The sequence below is a fragment of the Sorex fumeus genome, unplaced genomic scaffold (assembly GCF_029834395.1).
Source record: "Sorex fumeus unplaced genomic scaffold, SorFum_2.1 ptg000241l, whole genome shotgun sequence".
In the NCBI taxonomy this organism is placed as follows: domain Eukaryota; kingdom Metazoa; phylum Chordata; class Mammalia; order Eulipotyphla; family Soricidae; genus Sorex; species Sorex fumeus.
Window position 1 is genome coordinate 364,960 of NW_026606298.1, and position 27,591 is coordinate 392,550.

The 27,591-nt window shown below is 43.0% G+C and overlaps 1 protein-coding gene across 3 annotated transcripts in view; it reads left to right on the forward strand.

The window, feature by feature from the left end:
* Nucleotides 1-27,591, forward strand: part of DST (dystonin) — a 415,725-nt gene that overhangs the window by 261,059 nt on the left and 127,075 nt on the right. For all 3 annotated transcript variants that reach the window (XM_056108983.1, XM_056108981.1, XM_056108982.1), the window contains 11 exons: nucleotides 1,251-1,403; nucleotides 2,354-2,587; nucleotides 3,351-3,617; nucleotides 6,551-7,099; nucleotides 9,212-9,388; nucleotides 18,982-19,105; nucleotides 20,453-20,661; nucleotides 22,048-22,365; nucleotides 22,859-23,025; nucleotides 24,824-24,980; nucleotides 25,877-26,003. In XM_056108983.1, the coding sequence (XP_055964958.1) occupies nucleotides 1,251-1,403; nucleotides 2,354-2,587; nucleotides 3,351-3,617; nucleotides 6,551-7,099; nucleotides 9,212-9,388; nucleotides 18,982-19,105; nucleotides 20,453-20,661; nucleotides 22,048-22,365; nucleotides 22,859-23,025; nucleotides 24,824-24,980; nucleotides 25,877-26,003 (2,482 nt within the window). The remainder of the gene's footprint in view (nucleotides 1-1,250; nucleotides 1,404-2,353; nucleotides 2,588-3,350; nucleotides 3,618-6,550; nucleotides 7,100-9,211; nucleotides 9,389-18,981; nucleotides 19,106-20,452; nucleotides 20,662-22,047; nucleotides 22,366-22,858; nucleotides 23,026-24,823; nucleotides 24,981-25,876; nucleotides 26,004-27,591) is intronic.

Below are 27,591 nucleotides of genomic sequence, written 5' to 3' on the forward strand. Positions count from 1 at the left end.
CAGATGCACTCAGAAATTTTAAAGTATTGATTGAGAAACAAATATGTAAAGGGTTAGGATATCTTTTTCCTTTGGGAAGTGGGACAACATGAGTTTATACAACTGAGTTTATATCCCAGTTGAACTTAATCCCTCTGTAATCTGGGCCAGACATTACCATTTTCTCATTGGTGAATTAGAAATAATACAGGAGCATTGGGCTGGAGCGATAGCACAGCGGATAGGGCGTTTGCCTTGCTTGTGGCATTGCTGATCAGAGTTTGATTCCTCCGCCTTCGAGTCCTCTGCTCCTCTCTGAGAGCCCGGCAAGCTACCTAGAGTATCTCACCCGCACGGTAAAGCCTGGCAAGCGCCCCGTGACGTATTCGATATGCCAAACACAGTAACAGCAAGTCTCACAATGTTACTGGGCCCGCTCGAGCAAATCGATGAACAATGGGAGGACAGTGACAGTGATAGGGGTATTGAATAATACCTGGTAGTTTTGAGCACTGATTAAAGAATGAATGTCAAATACTTAATATTTTGCCTAACTTGTATTACAATATTAGTAAAAGTGATCTCTTGCTAGAAAATGAATAAGTAGTGTTTTCGTAATGGGAAAATGAAAGATGCAAGCAATTACTATTGAGTTATTTCTCTATGAAGCATGAAAATTAATGTATATTTATATGGGTTTTATTAAGGCAGTATATTTATAGATGGCAGTATAAATGCAATTAAATAGAAAGTGTGACATCGGTATTAAGAAGTGTAAGTGGCAGTGGAATTAGAAATCAGCTAAGTGAAAACACCACAGTTCTCTTTTATTGTTTCTTGAAGCAATTAGGCTTTGTCTCTAGCATGATGACCTTTATACATATGTCAAGTATGTTAACAGACAAATCACTACTAACTTCTGTTTTGATATCCTTTTGCAGAATTAATTGTGTGTGTCGCAGGTTTCAAGAGCTTAAGAGAAAATGGAATGTTTCTTCCCGCGGGTCGGAAGTTTCATCTCTCGCATAGATGCATGGCCAGTATTCTGTTGAGCTGTTTCATCTAAACATGATCCCTTTTTCCTTGTGTTTGAGACTTTCTCTTTGTTTCTGTGTCTCCTCGCTCAGTCTGCACCCCACTGCTATCATGTTTACAGCATACAAGAAAAGCGTGTGTAGAGGAAACTTGCAAAATGTGTTCTAGGGGGCAATGATGGTAGTGAGGCGTTTGCGATCACACGCGTAAGATGCTTTGGGTTTTCTCTGCTTTAGACAGTGGTGGCTCGACGGCAGGAATACAAGGAGAAGCTCCAAGGGATATGCGATCTCCTCACCCAGACTGAAAACCGCCTGATTGGCCACCAAGAAGCCTTTGTGATTGGGGATGGCAAAACCGAGTTAAAGAAGTACCAGTCCAAGCAAGAGGTAGGAGCTGGTTTTTTGCATCAGTGAGCCGGAGTCGCTGTAACTCTGGCAACTCTTCGGCAGTGGAAGTAGCAATGGTCTTAGCTTTCCCCAGGCAGGCTTCCTAGATTTCTCCACGCCTGGGCTCTAAGCTCTTCTATACTTGACACATTCTCAACTACAAGGAGGAAGGAGGAAAGTCATCTTCTTGACTGTTGTTAGGTGAAATACTGAGTAGAGGAAATTAAAAGGAGATTTGGTATGGGTTTGTGTGATGTCTTAAAATTTAGATCCATGGGGGACGGAGCGATAGCACAGCGGGGAGGGCGTTTGCCTTGCACGCGGTCGACCAGGGTTCCGTTCCCAGCATCCCATATGGTCCCCCGAGCACCTCCAGGAGTAATTCTTGAGTGTATGAGCCAGGAGTAACCCCTGTGTATCACCCAGTGTGAACCAAAAATCAAAAAAAAAATTAAAAAGATAAAAATAAAAAATAAAATAAAATTTGGATCCATTAAGGCCAACTCACTCGGAAATTGTCATCATTTGGGGTTCTTTTTCCTTTATCAGCTTTCTTTTGTTCCTTTTGTCTCTCTTAAATAGTAGTTATTATTTTATTTAGGCCACTCCGCCTGGTTCAGTGCTCAGGAACCACTCCTGGTGGGGCTCAGGGGACGTTAGGTGATGCCAAAGATCAAGCCTTGATTGACTATGTGCAAGACAAGTGCCCTTTCTATCCACTGCAGTACCTCTCTACCCCTACATGCGTATTTTTTTTTTATGCTGGTCAAGACTTCAACTTACGCAAAATATTGTGATCTACTTAGCCAGCTCATTTAGCATATTGACTATCATTTTCCAGTTCCCACTTGTTAGGTTCTCCGCTGCTAACCCATTCTTTTAGAATTACAGCTGAGGAGTAATTAAGTACTTAATTTAGTAAGACTTTTTTTTCCCTCTTCTGTTAAAAGGAATTACAGAAAGACATGAAAGGAAGTGCACAGGCATTGGCAGAAATAGTGAAAAACACAGAGAAATTCTTGAAAGAGAACGACGGGATGTTGTCTACGGAAGACAAGGCTTTGATTGAACAGAAACTTAATGAAGCGAAGTCAAAGTGTGAGCAGCTTAATTTGAAGGCGGAGGAGTCGAAAAAGGAGCTGGATAAAGTCGTGACGACGGCAATGAAGGAAGAAACTGAAAAGGTCCTTATTCAAGCGTGGTACACTATGGCTTGGTTAAAATTGATTCGCATGATGTCTGCTTGATTTATTAAATAATATCAGGTGGTAATGATCAGTGATTAGCTCTAGATAGATGTCCAGGCATGTAATTGACTAAATGCCAGGGAAAGTTTTGCTTAACTTTTTAAAGAAAATTTAAATGGCATCGTGAGATTTATGACTTAGAAATGTGTGCATACTCATCTAGTTAAAAAATTGGAATATATTTTTAAGAACTTTGAGAACTCTCCAAGTAACTGCATGGGGCTGGAGCTATAGCACAGAGGGGAGGGTGTTTCCCTCGCACGAGACTATCCCGGGTTCGGTTCTCAGCATCCCATACGGTCCTTTGAGCACCTCCAGGAGTGATTCCTGAGTGCAGAGTCAGGAGTAACCCCTGAGCATTGCAGGGTGTGACCCAAAAAGCAAAAAAAGCAAAAGTAACTGCCTATTGCCGGGACTAAGGTTCTCAGGTTTAATTTAATTGCTTTTGTTTCTCCTTTTGAGCCGGCGTTAGTATCCTCTGATTTTAAAAGAAACCGAACAGTTATGTTTAATGCCTTAAACTAGTACCTTCGGCCAAAGAGAGTTCTCATGTCGCCAGCCCCAACCTTAGTGGATCCTGGACAAATCACTGGGTCCCTCAGAGCCACATGTGAACCCTGAGCACAACCAAAAGAATGATAGCAATAAAATTAAAAGGACTAAGGCCTCTCTTCAGCTGTGGTGAACTTTTCCTGTCCAGGCTGCTGCTGTGAAACAGCTGGAAGAGAACAAAGCCAAAATAGAGAAGCTGCTGGACTGGCTCTCGAACATTGACGAAGACTCGGGAAAGGCAGGGCTGACCCAGAAGCAGGCCGTCGAGCAGAATGGCACCCACTTGCAAGATGGTGATGGGAAGTCTGAGATTGGGGAAGAGGACGAAGTTAACGGAAACCTGCTGGAGACTGCTGTGGACGGGGTTATCCTGAGCCCCGAGGAGAATCTGAACCAGCAATACCAGAAAGTTAAGGTGTGTTATTTCAAACGCAATGCACTTGATTGCTATATCCTCTTAGGCCTTAATGCCCATAGAATCAAGTCCCTTTTATAGGTCCATTGTTGTATTTTTTTTGGGGGGGGATAGGCCCATTATTTTATATACACATATATATGTGTGTATATATTTATAAATATGTGTATATATACATGTGTATATATGCGCATATATGTATGTATGTGTGTATGTGTATATATAAATATATATGTGAATATATGTGAACATAGAAAGATTGTATTCATCTGGGGAACATAAAGTAACAAAATAGGAGACTAATACCCAAGAATAGCCAAGTTAAGTACCAGGAGGTTTACTCCATGGCTTGGAGACCAGCCGCACATGCTGGGGGAAAAGGCAGCTCAGATAGAGAAGGGAGCACCAAGTAAATGGTGTTGAGAGGATCCTCCCAGGATGGGAGAAGCATGCTGAAAGTAGACTATAGACCAAACATGGTTGCCACTCAATGCCTCTTTTGCAAACCACAGCACCCAAAAGGAAAGAGAGAACAAAAGGGAATGCCCTGCCACAGAGGCAGCGTGGGATGGGGGGGATGGAGGGGTGGAAGGGATATTGAGATTCATGGTGGCAGGAAACGGGCACTGGTGGAGGGATGGGTATTTGATCATTGTATAATTGAAACCCAAGCACAAAAATTTGTAAGTCTACAACTGTACTTCATGGTGTTTCACTAATAAAAATTTAAAAAAATATATTCTCTCAGAATTTCAGGAAATAGCCATGAAAGTACTACAATAGAGTTTTGGGAGCAAATAATTTTGTAATAGTATTCATTTGACAATATAAAATCAATTTTAATTGAAGTATCAGGAGTTAATGTGAATGATATTCAAAGATGAAATATGAATATTTTTCAAAATAAAATTTGTTCAAATTTTAAAAAATAAACATATACACATATATATGTTATATAAATATAATATGTATAAGATACATATACATAGGTTTTCTAGAATTTTCAGCAAGTCAAAGACCATGAAAATAAACCCTTAGGCTCAGCATTCTTATAACTAATGACTAAAATTCTTATAACTTATAACCAGTAACAGAGGGCAAGGCACACTTCTAAGCCCTGGCATCTTTATTTAACCCTTGCACTTCAGTAACCCTGAAGGCCATTATGCTCATTTCATAACAAGAGAAACTGACTTACAGTAGTGAAGTAACTTGTCCAAGCTTACCTGTCTAACAAGGGATCAGGTTTGGATTTTGAATGAAGTGACACGCCCAGTCACTTTGCTGCAGTGTGACCCCATGTCTGTGGGCTGTAGCCAGGAACTCACTCGTTTCCTCTGCACCTCTTATCATCTTTGCAGTGAAGGCTGTGGTGGTGTTGAGATGAGGAATGAGAGCCCTTCCAACATTTCACTGCACAGTGGAAATTAATCCCACTGTCGTCGTTACTGTCGGAACAAGGCAGTGTTTGACACTTCACTTTCAAATTATCTCATAATTGATCCTTTTATTTCAGTGTTTGGCTTTCGGCTGCACTTTGGGAATATACATAGTTCTATTGGTTTTCCTCCAAAACTCTGGAGACTTTGGCATAAAACAATTTTGATGAGGTTCTTATAGAGAATAAAATGAAACTGCACAGAAAGTGAAAGTATGACTCAAATGTATCCTTCCATGCCCCCCCCCGCCCCCACACTCCTCTTTTAAATGTCTGTTTAGGATCATCTTCTAATAAAAAAAATTATTCTACTTCTGAATAATTAGGTCAAGAATTAACAGTCCCCTGGGGGAGCTGTGGGCAGGAGTGATAGCACAGTGGTAGGGCGTTTGCCTTGCATGCGGCCGACCCGAGTTCGATTCCTCCGCTCCTCTCGGAGAGCCTGGCAAGCTACAGAGAGTGTCCCAACCGCAGGACAAAGCCTAGCAAGCTCCCTGTGGCGTATTCAATATGCCACACACAGTAACAAGTCTCATAATGAAGATGTTACTGGGCCCCTTCGTTCAAATCGATGAACAATGGGAGGACAGTGCTACGGTGCCTGGTAACTGTGTGGAAGAATGAGTATGAATGAGTAGACAGTGTGGGTCCTTATTTTAGAATTAGAAGCTTGTTGCACATTTTCCAAAATTCACAGAAACAGTACTTGTCTCATTATTATTGAACTGGGGTGGGGGATGGGGGGTGATGGGCGGGAACCTGGGGACCCTGGTGCTGGGAAACGTACACTGGTGGAGGTGTGGATGTTGGAACACTGTATGGCTCAAACCTCATCACGAACAGCTTTGTAAAGGTCTGTCTCACAGTGTCACGGTCACTGTCCTCCCGTTGTTCATCGATTTGCTCGAGCGGGTCCAGTAACGTCTCCATCGTGAGACTTGTTACGGTGTTTGGCATATCGAATATGCCACGGTTAGCTTGCCAGGCTTTGTGAAAATTTAGTAAACAAAGTATAGCCGAAGAGAGAGAGAGAGAGGGAGAGAGAGAGAAGAATAATTGAGGACAGGGGAGATGGTTTGTGTGTGTGTGGCATGGGAGAGGCGCTGTTAAGGCGATTGTTGTTGCATGCATGTGAGCCCGGTTCCATCCAGGGCATCACATGTGATCTCCCCAGCATCAGCAACAAGGGTGATCCCTGAGCCTAGTAGCAAGCCCAGAGCACCAGGAGCTGTGACCCAAAAAGATCAAGGTCGGGTGTTCCCAATGCAGCTCTTCTGGAATTTGCTGATAAAGGGGCAGTCAGGTGCACCCTGAGAAGCAAGCTGTTGGTTGACCCTAAACGTCAGGTCCTTTTGGACCGCTCCGATGGGGACCAGAAGGCAGGGTGCACCCGGTGGCCTCGGTGCAGGTCCTTCCTGGCCTGCAAGGGGAGCGTTATCATCAGGCCCTTCCTGGCCTGCAAACCCAACCCAGCATCTCCTGTTCCTCCCGGCAGGCGCAGCACGAGATGCTCGCGGCCCGGCAGTCCGCCGTCCTCCTGGCCACGCAGTCGGCCCACACCTTGCTGGAGAGGCAGGGCCGTCACCTGTGTCCCGAGGAGAAGGAGAAGCTGCAGAGGCACGTGGAGGAGCTGAAGGCGCACTACGAGGCGGCCCTGGCCGCGTCCGAGAAGAGGGTGAAGCTGACGCGCTCGCTGCAGGAGGAGCTGGAGAAGTTCGACGCCGACTGCGGGGAGTTCGAGCACTGGCTGGGGCAGTCGGAGCAGGAGCTGCAGAACCTGCAGGCGGGCGCCGACGACCTCCCAGGCCTGCTGGCCAAGCTGAAGAGGCAGAAGAGCTTCTCCGAAGACATCATCTCCCACAAGGGCGACCTGAGGTACATCACCATTTCTGGGAGCAGAGTCTTAGAAGCGGCCAAGTCATGCGGCAAGAGAGCCGGCGGTGGCCAGGCCGGACAGGAGGACGTTGACACGTCTGCGACCCACAGGGAAGTCCAGAGCAGACTGGACCAGGCCACCGAGCGGTTCAGATCTCTCTACTCGAAGGTAAATCTCATTTATTTATTTTAATTGATTAATTTATCTATCTATTGCTTTTGGGGTCACACCCAGTGATGCTCAGGGATTATTCGTGGCTTTACACTCAGGAATTAACCCTGGAGGTGCTCGGGGGACCATATGGGATGCCGAGGATCGAACCCAGGTCAGCCGCGGGAATGAAAAACGCCCTACCCGCTGTGCTATCGCTCCGGCCCTCATTTATTTATTTATTTATTTATTTATTATTTTTCTGTTTTCAAGTCCGCTTCAAGGCATTGGAGTGCTGGCTTCAACAGTTGGCACTTTTGTTCTCTTAACTTTCGTCTCAGAAACCTTCTAAAACTTGACTCCAGGGAAGTAAGATACTGGCATCCTGAGTCTCCTTCATCTGCTTTCTAAAAGCGTCGTTTAAAGATAGAGGATTTCTATTTATTTATTTATTTATTTTTTGCTTTTTGGGTCATACCCGGCGATGCACAGGGGTTACTCCTGGCTCATGCACTCAGGAATTACCCCTGGCAGTGCTCGGGGGACCATATGGGATGCTGAGAATCTATCCCGGGTCGGCTGCGTGCAAGGCAAATGCCCTACCTGCTGTGCTATCACTCCAGCCCCAAGGATTTCTTTTTTTTAATTTTTAAATTTTTATTAGTGAGACACCGTGAGGTACAGTTGTAGACTTACAAATTTTTGTGCTTGGGTTTCAATTAGACAATGATCAAATACCCATCCCTCCACATAGATTGAGGATTTGATGGGGCTGGAGCGATAGCACAGCGGGTAGGGTGCTTGCCTTGCATATGGTCGACCTGGGTTCGATTCCCAGCATCCCCTATGGGCCCCTGAGCACCACCAGGGGTAATTCCTGAGTGCAGAGCCAGGAGTAACTCCTGAGCATCGCCGGGTGTGACCCGAAAAGAAAAAAAAAAGATTGATGATTTGATTATTTATGGAGTGAGTTTGGAGAGTGATTTCGTGAGGGCCCCAACTCAAAAGTGCTAATACCCAGTTTTACCACCAGGCGGCATGGTTTCTTTTACAGAGCTGCTTGATCAGTGGAATATTTTATTTAGCCTTTGCTAGCGAACTGGGCTCTTCCTGTGGATGCGTGAAAGGTTTAGTTTCCTTGTGTGTGTGTTTATTTGTTTTTTTAACTGAGAAAACATTTCCTTGTTTACACTACAAGCTGAAATGATTTAAGATGCACACATGTTTTAGAGAGAATCATTGCCTGTTGCTTTTAATTCATAGTGGTCTGTATACTTTTCACTTCTTAAGTTGATCAGTCTTGGGAAAACACGAAGAGGTATTATGTTAGGCACCTCGAAAATATTTATATCACGTAGGTACACGGTGTATGAAACCAAATAGGAGTGTCTATGATGGTTCATATCTAAAGAAATCCTTCATTCTAGGCTAACCCTCAGCTCTTTTATTTTATTATTTAAAAAGATGGCTTTTTTGCTTTTTGGGTTACTCCTGGCTTTGCACTCAGGGATTTCTCCTGACCATCTGGGGTGCCAGGGATTGAACTCAGGTCAGCTGCGTGCAAGGCATACTCCCTACCCACTGTACTATTGTTCTGGCCCCAAAACTCAGCCCTTTTAAATATATTTTGAGCTTGTGTAAGTCTGGCACTAGCTTCTGATTTTCATGGTTACATTTTGATTTGTTTATGAATACTTTCTACTTTAAGAAGTTCATAACCCTGCTATATTCACTTAACTTTTGCTGAAGTCCTTGGTGTTTTCCAAGTTTTATGATTCATAGGCGCTATGGTTAATCTGCCTGTATAAAAAAATAATGGAATATGATTGCCACTCAATGCCTGTTTTGCAAACCACAGCACCCAGAAGGAGAGAGAGAACAAAAGGGAATGCCCTAACACAGAGGCAGGGGGGATGGGGGATGGGGGCTGAGAGTGATGATGGGACCCGTGGTGGTGGAGGATGGGCGCTGGTGGAGGGATGGGTACTCGATCATTGTATAACTGAAACCCAAGCACAAAAATTTGTAAGTCTACAACTGTACCTCATGGTGTCTCACTAATAAAAATTTTAAAAAATAATGGATTTTAATCCCTCACCCCTCTTATCTTTTATTATTATTTTTTTTTAGTGCAGTGTCCTTGGGAATAACCTTAAAGATCTTGTGGATAAATACCAACACTACGAAGATGCCTCCTGTGGACTTCTCTCCGGGCTCCAGGCCTGTGAGGGGGCAGCAAGCAAGCACTTATCTGAGCCCATTGCTGTCGACCCGAAAAATCTGCAGCGGCAACTAGAGGAGACGAAGGTGAGTGAGAGACAGACAGACAGAGATAGAGAGGAGAGAGAGAGAATAAAACAGGAGCACACGTGCAAGAGAGCAGTATCGCTGGAAATCTGGAAATCATCCACTTCTTTACACTTTTTCATTGTAGTTTCAACTATGGGCTGGAGCCATAGCACAGCGGTAGGGTGTTTGCCTTGTGTGCAGCCAGCCCGGCCAAGCCGGGTTCGATTCCTCCGCCCCTCTCAGAGAGCCCGGCAAGCTACCGAGAGTATCTCGCCCGCACGGCAGAGCCTGGCAAACTCCCCATGACATATTCATATGCCAGACACAGTAATAACAAGTCTCACAATGGAGACGTTACTAGGCCCGCTCGAGCAAATCGATGAACAACAGGAGGACAGTGACAGTGACAGTTTCAACTATGGAGGTTTGGGAGATGAGTGGGATGAAAAATGGAGAAAATAGAACTTCTTTCACTAGAGGGAGTTAAGACTGTTCCTTGTGGTCTCGTCACTTCCCGTTCTGTTTCTCTTTTTCCACTGTTGTAGTGCTTTGACATAAGTATGACACGTCACCTGCCTCCCAGCCCTCTCCTGTCCCCGAGGAAAATCACTGTTGTCTGGGCCACTTGTTTCCTTTGTCTTAGTACGAATTGATTTGATTAACTGCTTTTCTCCTGCATGAACTCATGCTCCCTGTGGCCAGGTGTTTTTCTCTCCTCTGTTCACTGCTCTTTTCTCAGTACTTGAACCTGTACCTGGCCCAGAGTTGTTCTTGGTTAATAATCGGTCAAACCAGACAAAAGAAGAGAGGTTATTGTCGTGTTCAGTGTCTGAGCAGTAGGGTTGCGGTTCCTATTGAGTATCTATCTCCAGGATTTATAGAGATTCAGACTTCATTCCAACCTGATACAGAAATCCAGAAACCAGCCCATTCTTTTAAATTGAATGTGGCAATTGTCTACCGGTGAGAGTCTCATATCTGCAATGGCAGGGCAGATCTTTATCCTATTAAATTTGAGCATATTTCCAATTCTTATAATTAGGGCAGAGAAAGTTTGCAACATTTTATTCTTCTTGTATATCATCAGTAATTTTGAGCCTGAAAATTCATTTTTCCATTTGTAAAATCTCTTCTGTCACATGTATACATATATATGTGTGTGTGTGTGTGTGTGTGTGTGTGTGGCTTTTTTTTTAGGCAGGTGGATAGCCACTGTTCATTGCTGCTGTTAGCTTGAAAATAAACACTCTCAGTTAAACAGTTGCCTTTAGTTTGTCCTTTTAAGTAATTATGGAGTCAAAAATCAGTATTTAGCTGGTACCACGGAAAACAGGTAGCCCTGAGCGAGACTCAAGTTAGGTAATGCCTGACACTGCAAACCTCTCTGGCTGGATGAAGTGAAGTCCTCCACTCGGTAAATGAGTCAGGTTACGCCCAAGACAGGGAAGAGGGGGATGGAGTTAAAAGATGACAGGAAGAGAGAAGAGATGGGATAGGGGATTAGGATAGAAGCCAACACTGCTTTTTCCCTGGCTGGGAGGTTTACCACTCCCTGTAGTGGGGAGATTCCCCTCACTGACCAGAACCCACACGTGATGCTGTGCTTGATTGCAGCCTTCTCCAGGGGTGTTGTGTAATCACAAAAGATAAATTGCGCGGGGCCTCAGTGGAGGCTCTCTCTCTCGCCACCCGCGTTCGGTAGTCTCGTTCCAGCCTCCCGTACCCCTCACCCAGGAGGCTGATGGCAATGGGCAGGCAAAGGAAGGAACGAGGGCCAGGCTGGTTGGTCTCCATTGCCATTTATTCCAATCTCATCTCCATTCTTCCCTGACTCTCCTCCTGTTTCTTCCTCCCCCATGTGGCTTCATTCTCCTCGATCCCACTCCAATTCTCCTTCTTGCTCTGGGTCCCCCAGTCCTCTCTTAGAGCCCTATTAAATCCCCCAGCACGAAGGGTTGGGGCTTACTCATAGGCATGGTCACAATCAATAGGAGTAAAGTCTTTCCCTCAGGGGAAGCTGCTTCTAGGACTGATTCTCTTCCAGCAGGATGACTCTCCCATGACCGAAATTCCAACTGTGGGTGTGTTTCTCCTCTCCTTAGTCCAACAAACATATACGCATTCATAATATTAATCATTTTGTATGGACACAGTAAGAGATCCCTTAAGCTTGTAGAGTTGCTCTCCTGGGGTCATCCTGATCTCAGGCTACAGTTCTCAGGCCAGATTAGTCTTTCCTAACCCTAGCAGGGTCCTAATCTTGTTGTTACTCTTGGATTATGACAGCATTTGTCCATGACCATGATCTCAACTTATAGTTGAGTATCGTGGTGCTTTGGCCTGGCCCATTTCGATGCCAGGGTAGCTCACAGCTTGCCCTGGGTCCATTCATTCAGTCCCTCGTCGGGACCCTGCTTTTGGGGTGCTAGGAAGTAAGGGCAACCAAGGCTCAAGTCAAGAAAGCACGTGCCCAGGAGGGAATATTATTCAGAGTCTTAACTCCCAAGTTAAAAAAGCTTAATATTAACTGTCTTCCTGTGTCTGTACATAAAGGATATAGCTTTAAAGTAAACCATTCAAAAGACATAAGGAGAGGAGAAAGGCAGTATTTTACTCATACATACAAAATCATAGAGTTCTGAGGAATCTGACCTTACAAGTTAACAGAGTCTGATTAGGGGGAAAGGGTGATCGACCGATTGGGGAAAAGAGCATAGAGAGGAGTTTACAGATAAATACAGTGGAATGGAAATGCCTCAGGAGCACTGTGATAAACCTCAGCTCCCTGTGGCAAGGGAAACTGGACATATCAATGTTATCCTAAAATGTTTAGAGCTACATTCCAATAAACACAGGAGAATGGGGGTGCTTCAGGAGCACTGTGATGGGTAGCACCCGAAAACCTAAGCTCCCTGGAGCAAGGGAAAAAGGACAAAGCAGTGTTATCCTACGGGGTATTACTGTTGATCCTGGGATTTTTCTTCTCTCTTTCCCGTAAGTGCCAGAACAATTCTGCCGTAATTTTTTTCTTTTTTTAAACCTGTCTTGAGTTTCAAGTTCTGCTTGATTACTCTCTAAGGACAGTGAATACTTTAGAGTCAAGAGAGGAGGTGTTGAGGAGAAAGGTATTTACACTGATGGGAATTGCCAAGAGCTTTAAATAGTTATGATTTATATCTATTCCGTTTATGATTTAAATGTATAATTTAAGTATATTCCATTTAACTAGGAAAACTGATGCTGCTCTGTATAGAAGTAATTTTTATGAGGCTATAGAGGAAAGAAAAGAAAAGCCCAAAGGAATTCTACGGATTTTAAATTAAGTAGATATCTGGTTAATTATAAAACAGGAAATGTTCCAGGATATAAGACAAAGAAGACTTCTGTAATTCTAAGGCACAGCTAAAGAAATACTTAAAAATTTTTTAAAAAAAAACCCACAAGAGTGTCTCAAAGGAGAGTGAATTCTAATTAAGTTACAGCATGATTTTAAAAATTAAGTGTGTAATTAAAGTCATTCCTGACATGTGCATATGTTTCCTTAGAGATGGTGCCATTACGTGTAAGCATACATTTTCATGAGAATTAGGTAGTCATTTCTTTCATTTTGATTAACATCAGATAATAGTTTAAGAATCATATAAAACAATGTAAAACCGACTTAAAAAAACTCATCTAATCTTTTCCACGTTTATACCAGCATCTTCTATTTATAAAAAATGCAATTTAGGGGCACCTCATTGATTGATTTGAAATCATTTCTGTGCCTTGTGGTATCATAATTGCTCATAAAGCTGGTGGCTCTCTGGTCAGTACTGTGGTGCCACCAAACTGAAATGACATCACTCGAGATCTGCGTCTCAGAAAATCAGTGGGCAGAACAGTTGGTCCCATCCGAGGCTCCGAGAGACAGGCTGCTGGAATGTTGACACTTTCCATGGAGTTAGAACACTGTCAGAAGTTGCGTATCTTCTCAGCCTGTGCTGATTTGAGGTCAGAATTTTTGAGGAGCCTCAAAAGGTGAATCAGGATGGATACACATTCAGATGGAGACACCCTCAGGTTGCAAATACCCTCAAAATGATCAGCTTCATAGACTTCCCTCTTTTTTGGTCCAGGAAAGAACACCAACTTCAAGACCAGTTATCTTGCAACATACCCCCGCATTCATGTTTAACTTGCATCAAAATCAGATGCATTCATGTTTTGCTTTCATGAAAATTATCCATAAAAAAGGATAGGTCTACCATTTGAATAATTTGCAACTTCATTACAAAGTAGCAGCATAAACTAATGTCGTAGTGAAGGTATAACCAGATCCAGGTGAGGGAATAACAGATACTGACTCTCTTGAGCATAACGGAGAGAAAAGACATGGGCTGTTTGGGAAGAAAAAAGAAGATTGCATGGTTCTTCTTTTGTAATCTACTTCTAAGATGTATTATTATTATTTTTATTATTTTTGACGGGTTTTTTTTGGTCTCTATGTGTGTGTGTGTGTGTGTGTGTGTGAGAGAGAGAGAGAGAGAGAGAGAGAGAGAGAGAGATTTGGGCTAGGCTGGTGGGATGCTTGAGGTTTACTCTGTGCCCAGGGGGCCATATGTATCACTGGGCCAGAATCAGCTGCCCGCAAGGCAAGCACCTTCCCTGCTGGACACAGAAGCCACACTTCTAAGTTTCAAGATGGCAGCTTTGGACCATCTTTGCCCTTTAATGTTTTATAGGACCATGATCACATCCATCATACATTCTTCTATTCAGTAGACGTTTGTATGACAGGCCCATCACTTTGTGATCACACAAATCTCAAAATTCCACCTCTTCTTCTTGGGGATCTCACTGTCACTGTCACTGTTCTCCTGTTGTTCATCGATTTGCTCGAGCGGGCCCAGTAACGTCTCCATTGTGACACTTGCTACTGTGTTTGGCATCTGGGATACACCATGGGGAGCTTGCCAGGCTTTGCCATGTGGGCGAGATACTCTCGGTAGCTTGCCGGGCTCTCCAAGAGGGGAGGAAGAATCGAACTTGGGCGGGCCATGCTGGCCGCTTGCAAGGCAAATCACTCCAGCCCACGTTATAAAAATATTTTTTAGGAGAGGATCAGGAGAGGTAAGTAGTGACAATTTTATAGAAGAGACAAATATTGACGATGGAGTATTTATTGGGGGCTCCCAGGAAAGGGGGGAGAATTATACTTTCAAGTAAGAAGAGAGGATAACTTCCCAGAGAGCTGAATGTTGAAGGATAAATACAAGCCAAGTCCAGGATGGTGGCGGGATGATGGGAGTGAGGCCTAAAAGGGCCTAAAAGGCCTCCTCCCATTGATCGTCGATTTGCTCGAGCGGGCCCAGTAACGTCTCCATTGGAGACTTTGTTGTTACTGTGTTTGGCATATCGAATACTCTCGGTAGCTTGCTGGGCTCTCCGAAGGGGAGAATGAAGTGAGGATGAAGGTTATATGCCAAGTTGGTTTCTGAGAGATGTTAGGACATGAGAATGATTAGAAACAAGGAGTTCAAACAAGCTGTGTTGTTAAACATTTTTGGAAAATGAAAAAAAAATAAAGATTGAAAATAGAATTAGGGGATCGATTTTATGGACTGTTTTTATGACATCATCAAGGTTTCACCTTTATCACAAAAACCATGGATGCTACCTAAGAGTTTAGAGGAGAGCCGGAAAGATACCACAGGGGTGGAGGTCCTTGCTTGGCATGCAGCTGCTCCAGTTTGATCCCTGGTACCCCATACAGTTTCCTGAGCCCTGCCAGGAAAGATCCCTGAGCACAGAGCCAGGAAAGCCAAGCGGGGGCCCTGAGTGGGCTGACAGTCCATTTGGACCACATCCCATAGCTCAGCCGGATGTGGACCAAATAACCCTCCCCCTTCATAAAGCGGGGAGTGATATAGGAAGACACACATTTGAGACCCAAATGCACTGTGGGGAGCTTCATCTGGTGAGACTTCCGGGCTCAAGGAGCACAGTCAGGGAGCCCTTTTCAACAGAGCAAGAGAGCTTCCTGCAGTGGTGGAGGGATGCAGTGCAGAGAGCTGACTAAACCCATGTTTTTCGTCAGGAAGACGGTCAGGTCTTGAGGGTTGACTTGTGTCTGCTAAGGGAGGGGGGGTGCTCCAGAGTCTCTGAGGAGCTGCAGGCTTCCGAGTCGAATGAGATGCGAGTCCAGAAGGAACTGCGGGTGTAGGGGATGAGATAATGAGCTCAGAGTTGGCCTTTTGAGTGTTTGGTGGCTGTGTGCACAGCCAGATGGAAACATTTGTGGAACAGTTGGAGACCCGGGCCCGTGGCCACGGATGAGTTCATCTACAGCTGGACGTGGGAATTTGAGTTTAAAATCTGTATGAGAGACAGAGGGGGAGCGGGGCCTGGACACCTCGTGTGAAGGGAAAGCCAAGCGAGGGCCCTGAGTGGGCGGACAGTCCATTTGGACAGAAGGGTGAGGAGTTCCAAAGACTTCCCCGTGGTTCCTGCCTCTTTGCTCCTCCACCCTTGCTGTGGAACTGCATTTGTACTTCATAAAGAACTGCAGGGACATATGGACAGCACATTCGGTCTACCTTTGCGGAAGCCGTTGACACGCTTAACCTTTATCACTTTCTCTGCCTTTAAACTCTTTAAGCACAGAGAGCAGCTGGGCGCATTTCCATCTTCCTCATTATTTTGGCTCTCCCCCTACCCTCATCTCCTAAATGGAGATCCAGGAGCCCTTCGGGGTTCCTTCTCCGGTTTTCCTGAGTTGGCTCTCCTTGGAAGTCTCTCTCGTGGGTCTTGACGCCCAGTGCTTTGCTTTAGGTCTGGTTCCAGCTTGCATTGCTCCTTTTTCCATTTTTTTAAGAGGGATGTATTTTTATTTTATTATTATTAGTGAGATACCACAAGGTACAGTTGTAGACTTAAAAATTTTTGTGCTTGGGTTTCAATTATACAGTGATCAAATACCCATCCCTCCACCAGTGCCCATTCCCCACCACCACGGATCCCAGTATCCCTCCCACCTCACATCCCCCCATCCCACCCTGCCTTTGTGGCAGGGCATTCCCTTTGGTTCTCTCTCTCCTATTGGGTGTTGTGGTTTGCAAAAGAGGCAATGGGTGACAACCATGTTTGGTCTATAGTCTACTTTCAGCATGCTTCTCCCATCCTGGGAGGATCCTCCCAACACCCTTTATTTGGTGCTCCCTTCTCTATCTGAGCTTCCCCTTCCCGTAGCACATGTGGCTGGCCTCCAAGTCATGGAGCAGGAATTTTGCTCCCTTTTCCATTTTCAATTCCTACTGTCACGAGCCTTTTCTAGTTTTTCTGTTTTCCCCAGCTTCTTTCCTTCATTCCAGGTTTTTTTTTTTTCTGGGGATCAAATGAAGATCGTTATTTATTTATTTGATTTTTTTGTGAAATAAAAATGGAATTTGGATTTATTTTAGGAAGGGGATGTAGGGAGAGAAGGTGAGAATAATGCACTCGAGAGACAACAATGGGCTACCCAAGGGCAAAGAGAGTCTCTGCACACACCCCAGCAGTAGATATAAAACTATGAAACACATCTCAAGAAGGGAGATGAAGGTGACACATGTACTTGGCACCCCGTGTGCTCAGCCACGTGGGCACAAGCAGCACATGGCCTCAGGCAGCATATACACCTAAGGGGGGTCTGTAGATGAACCTCCAAAAAGCTCTCTCCAGTGAGTTATTCCCCACAAAGTTCTGATTCGCTCCTAAATTTTCTCCCACTTTGATGATGCACTCCACTCACTGCCCAAGAATGTTGGTGCTTCATCTCCTCCTGACCCTTGTCCTTTATATCTGTGTCTTAGAGTTGCCCAGTAGAGCAATCTGGGATGAGAATGTGTTCTATAATCTTCTCTGCCCGCACGGCCGCCACTAGTCGCATGTGGCTATTTGCCACTCAAAGTGGGACGAGTACCAGTGAGCAATTAATTTTTTGTTGATTTTAATTAATTGAAACTTTTAAAAGACATCTGTGGTGAGTGCGTTCTGCACTAAGACAGCCCTGCTTGAGACAGTCTTCGAGTCTTCTGGGCTCTTCCCAACTCTGTAATCAGTTTGACTTTCCTTGTTCAGACAGGCCTTTCCTACATACGGCTGTAGTTGTCCCTGAAATGATGCTTCATTTCTTCCTTATTTAATTAATCTCACCCAGTGTTAAAAATTTAGCCTTAGGGGGCTGGAGCGACAGCACAGCGGGTAGGACACTTGCCTTGCACGAGGCCGAGCCGGGTTCGATTCCCAACATCCCATATGGTCCCCCAAGCACAGCCAGGAGTAGTTCCTGAGTGCATGAGCCAGGAGTAACCCCTCGGGTTCGATTCCCAGCATCCCATATGGTCCTCCGAGCACCACCAGGAGTAATTCCTGAGTACATGACCAGGAGTAACCCCTGTGCAATGCCGGATGTGACCTAAAGAGAAAAAAAAATTTATCCTCAGATAGCTCTAAGTATGTTAACTCTTATTCAGACATCTTGGCTGACTTTGATTGCTATAGAAGAACATGTAAACTCCTCAGCCTGACACCGGAAGCCTCTTAATCCTGTTACTATTTCTTCTCCCACAAACTTTCAAATCATAGTTTCCTTCTACAGTTCCTTCTCCCAACTTTCAGCAGTACCCTCTCCTGAATCCTGGGGCTCTGATCACTTTCTGCCCTACACTGTGTGATTCTTGGGAATAAGCTGCCTGGCCGATTTTTAAATTTTCACAAACTATAGCAAAACATTTCACAGAACGTTTTTGAATTTGTTAGGTGTTCAGTAACTTCTGTTGAATAGAAACAAATATGACTCATTAGTAAATATAAGGATCTACTGAAATATAAAATCTTTCCTTAGCGGGCACTTTCATTAGATCATCGGACTTCTTTCCTTAGAGGGGTCTGAAAGACATTTTAGTGAAGCAAAACAGTTTTGGATGAGATGACTTGAAGCTTTTCTGTAGGAGCCCTGAGCTGGAGAGAAAAACTGCTCTATGATTTTTGTTGTTGTTTTTGCATTTTTGGGTCACACCCAGTGATGCACAGGGGTTACTCCTGGCTCTGCACTGAGGAATTACACCTGGCTGTGCTTGGGGGCCCATATGGGATGCCAGGAATCAAACTTGGGTCAGCCATGTGCAAGGCAAATGCCCTACTTGTTGTACTGTCGCTCCAGCCCAAAACCTGCTCTATGTAAAAGAATTATGCACAAATATTCCGAACTTCTCTCAATTATACTTTGCTTTTTTTTCTTTTCTTTTCTTGTAGTAGTCAAGGTATTATACAAAGTTTGGACTTGGGAATTGGGGGAAATCAGGATAAGGATAGAGGGTTTTAGGATTGAGAATCGGGGCAAATCATCAGGATCATGTACTTGGTGGCTTGTTTGCAGACTGACTTTGTATTCTCCAGACTGCCCGATGCTTTTGCTAAATGCCACTTTATAACTCACCTTAGTTCTTAGAATAACGAACTTAATAAATTTACAATAAAGTTTTCTATTTTCTGTCCGGTTTAACTTTGTCCTCCATCAACAATTTCTTTCATGTTGGAACTTTGCTGTGTGGTTCTCTTGGAAGTAATGCAAGCATGTAATCCTCTAGGCTCTGCAAGGACAGATCTCAAGTCAGCAGGCTGCTGTTGAGAAACTGAAGAAGACAGCCGAAGTCTTGTTAGATGCCAGGGGGTCTTTACTGCCTGCTAAGAATGATATCCAGAAAACATTGGGTAAGTGTTCATTCCGTACCTGCTTTCCTGGAGGTAAATTTCGAGTGCAGATATTCCAGTAGGATTGGAGAAAATTTGACTCTTCTGCATTGTGTAACCTCTGTCCTTTCTCTTCTCAACCCGAGAAGCTTGGCTTTGGCACGTGTATCAGAATCCTTGGGAGTAGGGACTGCATAGTTTAAAGTGTATACTTAGATTTTAATTTCATACTTAGAAAATGTAACAAAAAGTCTTCATTTTATAATATTTGTCACAGAAAGTAGAATTTAACACGCTTTCTCTTAGTTGGTGGTTTTAGAAAGATGCAACCTTTTCAACCCATGGCCAAAATCAGGTTTCTGGGAGATGTATTTTTATCAAAGATGGAAACATAGGTTTAGAGATCGAGAGTCAGAGTGTTGTACCGACTTTTTCACTTTATAGAACTCTTTGAATGGTCTCATAGAGTTCAGTTATTGGTATTTCAATGATACTAGAAATTGTACCCACCTAGAGTGGTACTTTTGCACCCTCTAGCCTTAAAAGTTGTGTATTTCTTTAGAGAATGAATTAGTTATAGCCATTTAATCTACTCACAAAACTTTGTGTTAACTACTTAGTGATTTTTATTGGTGTTTTCCACTGTCTTACTGAAATTTTGTTTTGACTTCATTGCTTTTTATAAGATTTATCATGCAGTTACTACAGATTTCTTTATGTAATAAACTTAACACAACAGATGATCAGACATATGTTTTACCCCAAACAGAGCATCAATTAAAATCGGAGTAGAAATTTTAGATGAAGAAACTCTGCTCTTCCAAACCATTCAGTAGAAAGAAATCTTTGTCTTTTACAAATATCCAAACTTTTTTTGATCATGTGCCATCAAATAATTTTCACTGGGTACACCTGCACATCTGCATGTGTATTTATAAATTATGCATGTATTTTACTATATGCATGGCAGCAATCAAGCAAAAATTTCAAAATGCAAGATAGAACTATGAATGGGAGGTCTAAATTTTTTTCTCCTGTGCTTTTGCCATTGACATCCTTGGGTGTGTAGGTTTATATCTCTGACCCCTGAACTATATCCAGTCTGTCTGTCTTTCACTTTTTTCTGTATTTTCACCCCTCTGTCCCTCCCATCCTTTCATCCTTCCTTCTTCCTTTTTGTTATGATTTGTAAAAAAATATATGATTCAGCTTTTCAGGTTGTATTCCTTTGGTTATGAATTTCAAATATATCATTGAATTTTTTCTTCAATCTCGGTGCGAAACACCGTGATTCACCTTAGGGTATTTTAAAACAGGATATAGCAAAGCAAACCTTGCTGTTAATGTTTCCCAATCATTTTGGACTAGATGATATTGTTGGGAGGTACGATGATCTGTCCAAGTCCGTTAATGAGCGAAACGAAAAACTCCAGATAACCCTGACCCGCTCACTGAGTGTGCAGGATGGCCTGGATGAAATGCTGGACTGGATGGGAACTGTGGAGAATTCTCTGAAAGAACATGGTCAAGTGCCCTTAAACTCTGCTGCTCTTCAGGATATCATCAGTAAAGACACTGTGAGTGACATTTTACACTGCAAAACATTGCTTTTTTTAAAAAAATTATTTATTGAATCACTGTGGGAAAAGTTACAAAGTTTTCAGGCTTAAGTCTCGGTCATACAAATATCAAATACATTTCCCTTTACCAATACTTATTTTTCACCACGAAGAACCCCAATAACCCCCCACCCCCAACCCTCCCAATGCCTGTGAGGCATAACCAGACCTAGGACCTAGATGAATTCTCGTTAACACTCTATCTACTTTGACTAGATTCATTGTTTCGACAAAAGATGCACCATTATTATTTAGAGTTTACACCCCCAAATCGAACTTGCTGAAAAGGCACTATGAAATAATTTATTTTCTACAGCTGGTCACAAGAATTAAATGATGTCACATGGCCGCTATTGCGGCCGCGCGATTTTGGTTTCTGCTATTTTACTTATTAACTCTGGAAGTATTTCTGCTGAGAGTTAATTAAGAGATTGGTTTCTGTGCTCTGGAGCCATGGCTGTGCCAGAGAGCCACTCGTGAAGGGCAACTCGTGACCTTGGTAGGGCATGAAGGACAAGCCTGGAACGCCCCCCTTCCCATGAGGTTTTAGTCGCCCCATCACCACCGGCTCATACCTGGCTTTCCATAAGGCTCCCAAGCGGCTGCCATCTTTCTTTCCAAAGGGAAAAAGGCGGAAGGGAGCAACACCCTTTCCCCTCCAGGCAGGCATGGTGGCGTGGATTAACACATAGTCCGTTCACTTTTCTGCTGCAAGCTGCTGGGCTCTGCATTAAGTCCTTGTGCTTCTGGGGCCGTGGCCGTGCCCAAAACATTGCTTTTTAGATGGGAAAAAATATCTTTCTCAATTCCAAGAGTTAATATGTTGGAGGTAGATTTGAGGATACGGAAAAAGTTCCCTGAATATAATCGCAGAAAGTAGTGCTTGCATACAGATGATTTTTTTTCTATAAAGGAGCGACAGAAAGAGCTTTGTGTGCATTTTTACTGAATATTATGCACTATAGAGGGCTTGCACATACATTGAGTCCTTGTTATTCATCGCTCCCCCAGCTGCACATGAGGCTAATGAGATCAATCTTGTTGCTGTCTGGTCTTTTCAAAACAAAAAGACCATGGCTAATCTCTAGGCTCCTTTGGATCCCAGGGGTTGGCAGGGGATACTCACCGCCTGCCTCTAGCAGGCAGCTGGCCAGCTGTTCTCTGCTCTCCCCCCAAAGAGATCTGGGATGAGGTTCCTCCAGGGACAGACCGGGCTTGTCAGTCCACCCCAACTCTTAGCCTCCTTTAGGTGGTTTCATTGTAGGCTGTTATGGATAGTAATTTTCAGAAACGGATATTATTGGTAGAACACCATGATAAAACAGATGCCCTGGTTGATTTCAGTTGTTGGAGCAAGACATCGCAGGTCGACAGAGCAGTATAAATGCCATGAATGAAAAAGTGAAGAAGTTTATGGAAACAACAGATCCATCCACTGCATCCTGCCTGCAAGCCAAAATGAAGGACCTGTCAGTCCGGTTTTCTGAAGCGAGTCAGAAACACAAAGAAAAACTTGCCAAAATGGAAGCCCTGAAATCCAAAGTAGAACTCTTCGAGAATCTTTCAGAAAAGCTGCAGACGTTTGTAGAAACCAAGTCTCAGGCCCTTACTGAGGTCGACGCACCTGGAAAAGATGTCACTGAATTGTCCCAGCATATGCAGGTTCGTTTGTTTTTTTTTTTTCTATGCATCAGACAGATCAAGCATCTTCAGAGTGTAAGATCAACTCACACACTTATGGGCAAATTGTAGTTAGCCGCCCTCATTGTGGTTGTGGGTAGGTGTGTATAGCTGTGTTTCCCCTCTTTAAAAGAACCTCACAGCCCATCTCCTCCTTGAAGCCCTTGCTTGTTGACTAGCCATGGACACCTTCTTTCATATGTACACTTTGCACACACTTATAGATGATGTAAGTCGATCATGTTCTAGAATGTACGGGGACATAATATAGAGTGTATTTTAAAAGTTCAGTTTCACGCGTGCTTTTTCAGGACAGCGTATTTGTATTTATTTGTCTATTGACTATAGATGGGATCATTCTTTCATGAAACGCTGATTAGAGCCATCCAGGTATCATCCCTAACTTTCAGTGGAGTGTCAGTGGAAGAGGTAGTAAGCATCTTATCTTGATTATAAATGTCAAAATGTTTTGTAGGAATCCACCTCTGAGTTTTTAGAACGCAAGAAAGATCTTGAAATTTTACAGAATCTCTTGAAGGAGATCTCCAACCATGGTTTGCCAGGGGATAAGGCTCTGGTTTTTGAAAAAACAAATAATTTGTCCAAGAAATTCAAGGAAATGGAGGATACCATCAAAGAAAAGTAAGTATCACGTAAGAAATTGGATTTGGGGAGCCGGAGTAATAGTCTAGTGGGTAGGTTGTTTGTCCTGCATGCAGCCAACCCAAGTTCGATCCCCAGCATCCCATATGGTCTTTGATTGCTGCCAGGAATGATTCCTGAGTGCAGAGCTTAACCCCTGAGCATTGCCAGTTATGACCCAACCAATCCCCACCCCTGACAACAACAACAAAAGATTCACTCATATAAAAATAGAAAGAAAGAAATTGGATTTTTTTCTACTTTGCACTACTAGTTCAAATGAATTTTTCAATCATGTGGATACCTAAAACAGTTTGAACACTGGAGAGTAAGCATAGAGCGACTTTACAAGTGTTTTTTTTTTTATTGCTAGTTTTTGCCGCTAAAGACTATTGAGTGGGGGACTTAAATGCTTCTTACACGAAAGTATAAAGTACTATGTAAGGGAATAATGATATGGTGATGGCAGTGTGCTATGAATACAGTTAACTCTCATCTCTGAAGCCTTCGATGTAGATTGCATTTTTATATGCAAAGGCAGAAACAATCTTGAAGCACAACTTAGTATTTGTTGTTTTCTGGGCTCCGTGGAAAAACTCTGCACAGTTTGAAAATAGCTTTTGAGCCTCTTCCATTTCTTTTGGTAAAAGTTTACTTTATCAAGGATCCTAGATAAGACCTGACTGTGATTAAACAAGTTAAAAAAAAAACAGTAGAATGAACAGAAGTTGAATTAGAAAGCTAGACATACATTTGTGGCTGAACTTTTTATATTTCTGACCTCGTGGTAGTGTAGAATTTGCATCCTGCTTTTGCTTCAGTTCATAAAGAAGACCCTAAAGAGACAATGGTCGTTTCTCATTTAGATCTCCCCTGTTTCTTCAGAACTCTTTACCTCTTTTGTGTGCAGTCTCTACTCCTTTATATTAGAGCTATTGTTTCTGTATAACACATACAGAATTCACAGTGCACAAAAGAAAATATTCTTAATTGTCCCAGATGGTTTATTCTGCCAGGTGTATCCAACTTTCAAACAACGTAGTCGTCATAATTTGTCCCGCTGCTAGGGGGTACTCCTAGTTCCATCTACTTGCACGCTTGCACGTGTTATCCACATGCCGTCCTCATGCTCACTGTGACAGTCCTCACACACGCTCATATGCCGAGCATGTGTCCTGCCTCTCAGCCCTGAATGCGCAGACCTGTGAGTCGCTCACTGCGGAGCTCAGTGGCTACCTATGGGTGAGACACCTGGGGAAATTCCTCTGTCACTAGTCTCACCTCCTTTCTTGGAGACTGAAATCTGTCCTCGGTGCACCTCGTTCATCCATTCGAGTGACAGTTGTCTGAAATAGGAGCCACTAGGTGGCGTTACATTTCTTTCACGTTAGAGATACTTCCTAAATGTTTTCCTTCTGGTTCTCTGCCTGCTGGCATTAAGCACCATATAAAGTGAACAGATCAAAGCCCACTGAATCTAAATAATGTTAAAGCTGTTTATATAGCCTTTAGAGTTTATGTAGCATTATTGCACGTCTTCACATATGGGTCACAGATTTCCCAACTACTGGGGTCTCTAGCGATGGGCCTTGCGCAAGGAATAGACACTTAGTTCATTTCACTTGTTCCCAATGAAACCTTTCCTCCTCTAACCAAGCGTTGCCGTGGGTGCTGGCGAGGTTTTCTTTAATATTAAATCTAATGCGGTAATAATTATTAGTAATTAGCAGTTACTTTCTCTGGAATGTCTCTCTGCTGTGGCTTTGAGAGATTGTCTTCGATGATTTTTGTTATCTAGAAAAGAAGCTGTATCTTCTTGTCAAGAACAGATGGATGGTTTCCAAGCACTTGTTAAGTCATTAAAGTCCTGGATAAAAGAAACAGCAGAGAGAGTGCCTGTTATACAGCCTTCTTTTGGGTCAAAGGATTTAGAGAAAGCTTTGGAAGAAACTAAAGTGAGTTCTTGTATCTCATACTAATTTATTACTTGCTTTTGTCATTAATGAAAAGCAAAAGTCTGAGTGGTTTTCTTTTATTTATTATCTCATGAATTAGATTCTTGTGTCTATACAGTATATTATAATATTCAGAAGTCATGAATATTAATGGACTAATTGAGGTGTTTTTTTTTTTTGGCTTCCAGTGAGATATAGCAGAGTGACTATTTAGGTATCTAAATCAAATTTGCTTCTCCACAAATCTCCTACTTTTAGTTATTTTTGATACCTTGTCACAAAAGGTTAAGTGGAAGAGCCTTGTTCAACTAAAATTTCACTCTTCCTAGAATATATCCTCATCACCAGTATTTGAAAGAAGAAGTTACTTGACTACCTAGTAAAATCACATGCAAATCTTTGGTCATTTGACTCAAGTCATAAAACCCAATTGACCACCCCATTTGGCACCATTTTTCCATTCTAAATCATTGGCAGTGGGTATTTTTTTAAATGTCACTCTAAATTTTGATGATTTAACACTCACCATTAAATGGAATTCGGCATTATTTATTTTATGGTTTCTAGATATTTCTTCTTGTAACTTGGCTACTCTTACCTGCTGTGATTTCCAGAGTTACAGTTGACAGTTACTTTGGAACCTCTGACCCCTGGGAAGCGAGTGACTGTCACTGTGACTGACAGCAGAATGTAGGCTGGCCCTTAGCCTACTTCCCGGCACTAACAGTGTTAACAGTCACCGAGGCTGTTGGAATAACCCGGGATGGTTCTTCCATCCACTTCTCCACAAAGCAGGACCCACAATCATTGTTTTGAGATGTGTTTAAGAAGTTGAATTAGAATGTGTAACTTTAAAACTACAAAGGCTGAAAATAAATGTGTTTTTATATCTCAAGAAATTACAAGAACAGTGGAGTTTGAAGACAGCAGAGGTTCAGAAAGTGAACAGCAGTGGGATCTCGCTATGTAACCTCATAAGTGCTGTGACTGTCCCTGCGAAGGCTCTGGCCACAGTGATACCAGGTATGTCCTGTGTTGATAGCTGGTGTGGACGGAATTGGACCCAGCGGGGCAGCTTCATTTGTGTATGTTTTGCATTGATGCATGAAGTAGCTTTAGAGAGTAAGGGAACATGACAGAGAAAGAAGAAAGATGGTGTGTAGATAAACACACACACACACACACACACATCAAAAGCTGCCCTGGCGAAGTATCTGTTACTAGTCAGCTTTCCGTTTTCTTCGGTTTTATTCAAGACCGCAATTTATACATAGCCAAATTAGTATGTAAGAATAAGGAGCATTATGTTGGGAGAGAGGAAAGCGCAGATTCCAATTCGTTTTTCGGAATAGAGCTGTTTGAAAGTGGTTTGAGGAATTTCACGTAATGAATCAATCTGTTAGAGAGCCCAGTGTGCTGCTGAAATGCAGCTCCTCTAATGAACCCAGGTGAGATCCTCTGAGCGTCCCCCCGCCCGGAAGTGACCCCCAAATACCAAATTGGGAATAGCCCCTGCACACCCCAAGATGTGACACAAAAAATGCAAAACAAAAGAGTCTGCTGGTCTGGGTAAAAAGGGAAGAAAGAAAGAGATTGTTTTTGATAAGGCATACCTGTCATTTCATTCCTGGCTACTTTTTTTTTGTACTCTGTTGCTAAAGAAAAGTCAGATACAATGTTGCTAAAGAAAAGTCAGATACAATGTTGCTAAAGAAAAGTCAGATACAATGTTGCTAAAGAAAAGTCAGATACAATGTTGCTAAAGAAAAGTCAGAAACAAAGTCAGCATGTCTAAATCGCCATTTTAGTCAGTTAGCTGCCTTATCATAAGGGAGAGTCCTGTAAACATAGTGATTTTAAGATCAGTTTACATCATTGATAACATTTGAAGTTTAAAACATATTTTTATTGTGTTACTATCAAGTGTTTTTTTAAGCCCTAGGGACAGACAGCATATCTCCTGTTTTTATTTCGAGAATTTCTGAGTATCTGAGATTTATCGGTTCTGCTCAGCCACCCAGGCCCCTTATGTGAGACCAGTGTTGCAGCTGAAGTCCTCATTGCCAGTCATTTTTTTCTGCCCTATAATCCCATTTCAGGGCATACTCATTGATGTTGTGATGATCTCTCCTCTTCCTCTCCTCATCAGATTTCCTTAAATGTTTAATTTTGGTTCCTCGTACCCACATTACATTTGTGATAAGTAAAATGTACTTTCTTTCTACTCTTGATAACCATCAAGCACTGTAGGATTTAGTCTTGGGCAGCTACAGCATATTTCTACTTTCATCTGAGATGCCATTGTGTGTGATTTTTTTTAAAAGGATGAAACTTGGATTTAGATGCAGATACTTAAGTCTTTCTTTTTAAATGTATTCTCCCATCTGCTCAATTTCCATCATTGTGTTTTGGATACATAGTCAGTTGATATCAGCACAAAGAAGTCACTGATTTTTTTTTTTTTTGCTTTTGGTTTTGTTTGGGTGGCCGGGCCATGACAGTTCTCAGGGCTTACTCCTAGCTTTGCACTCAGGGATCACTCCTGGCAGGATTCAGCTGGGGATCAAACCAGGTTGACAGTGTGCAAGGTGTACATCCTGCTCTTTGTACC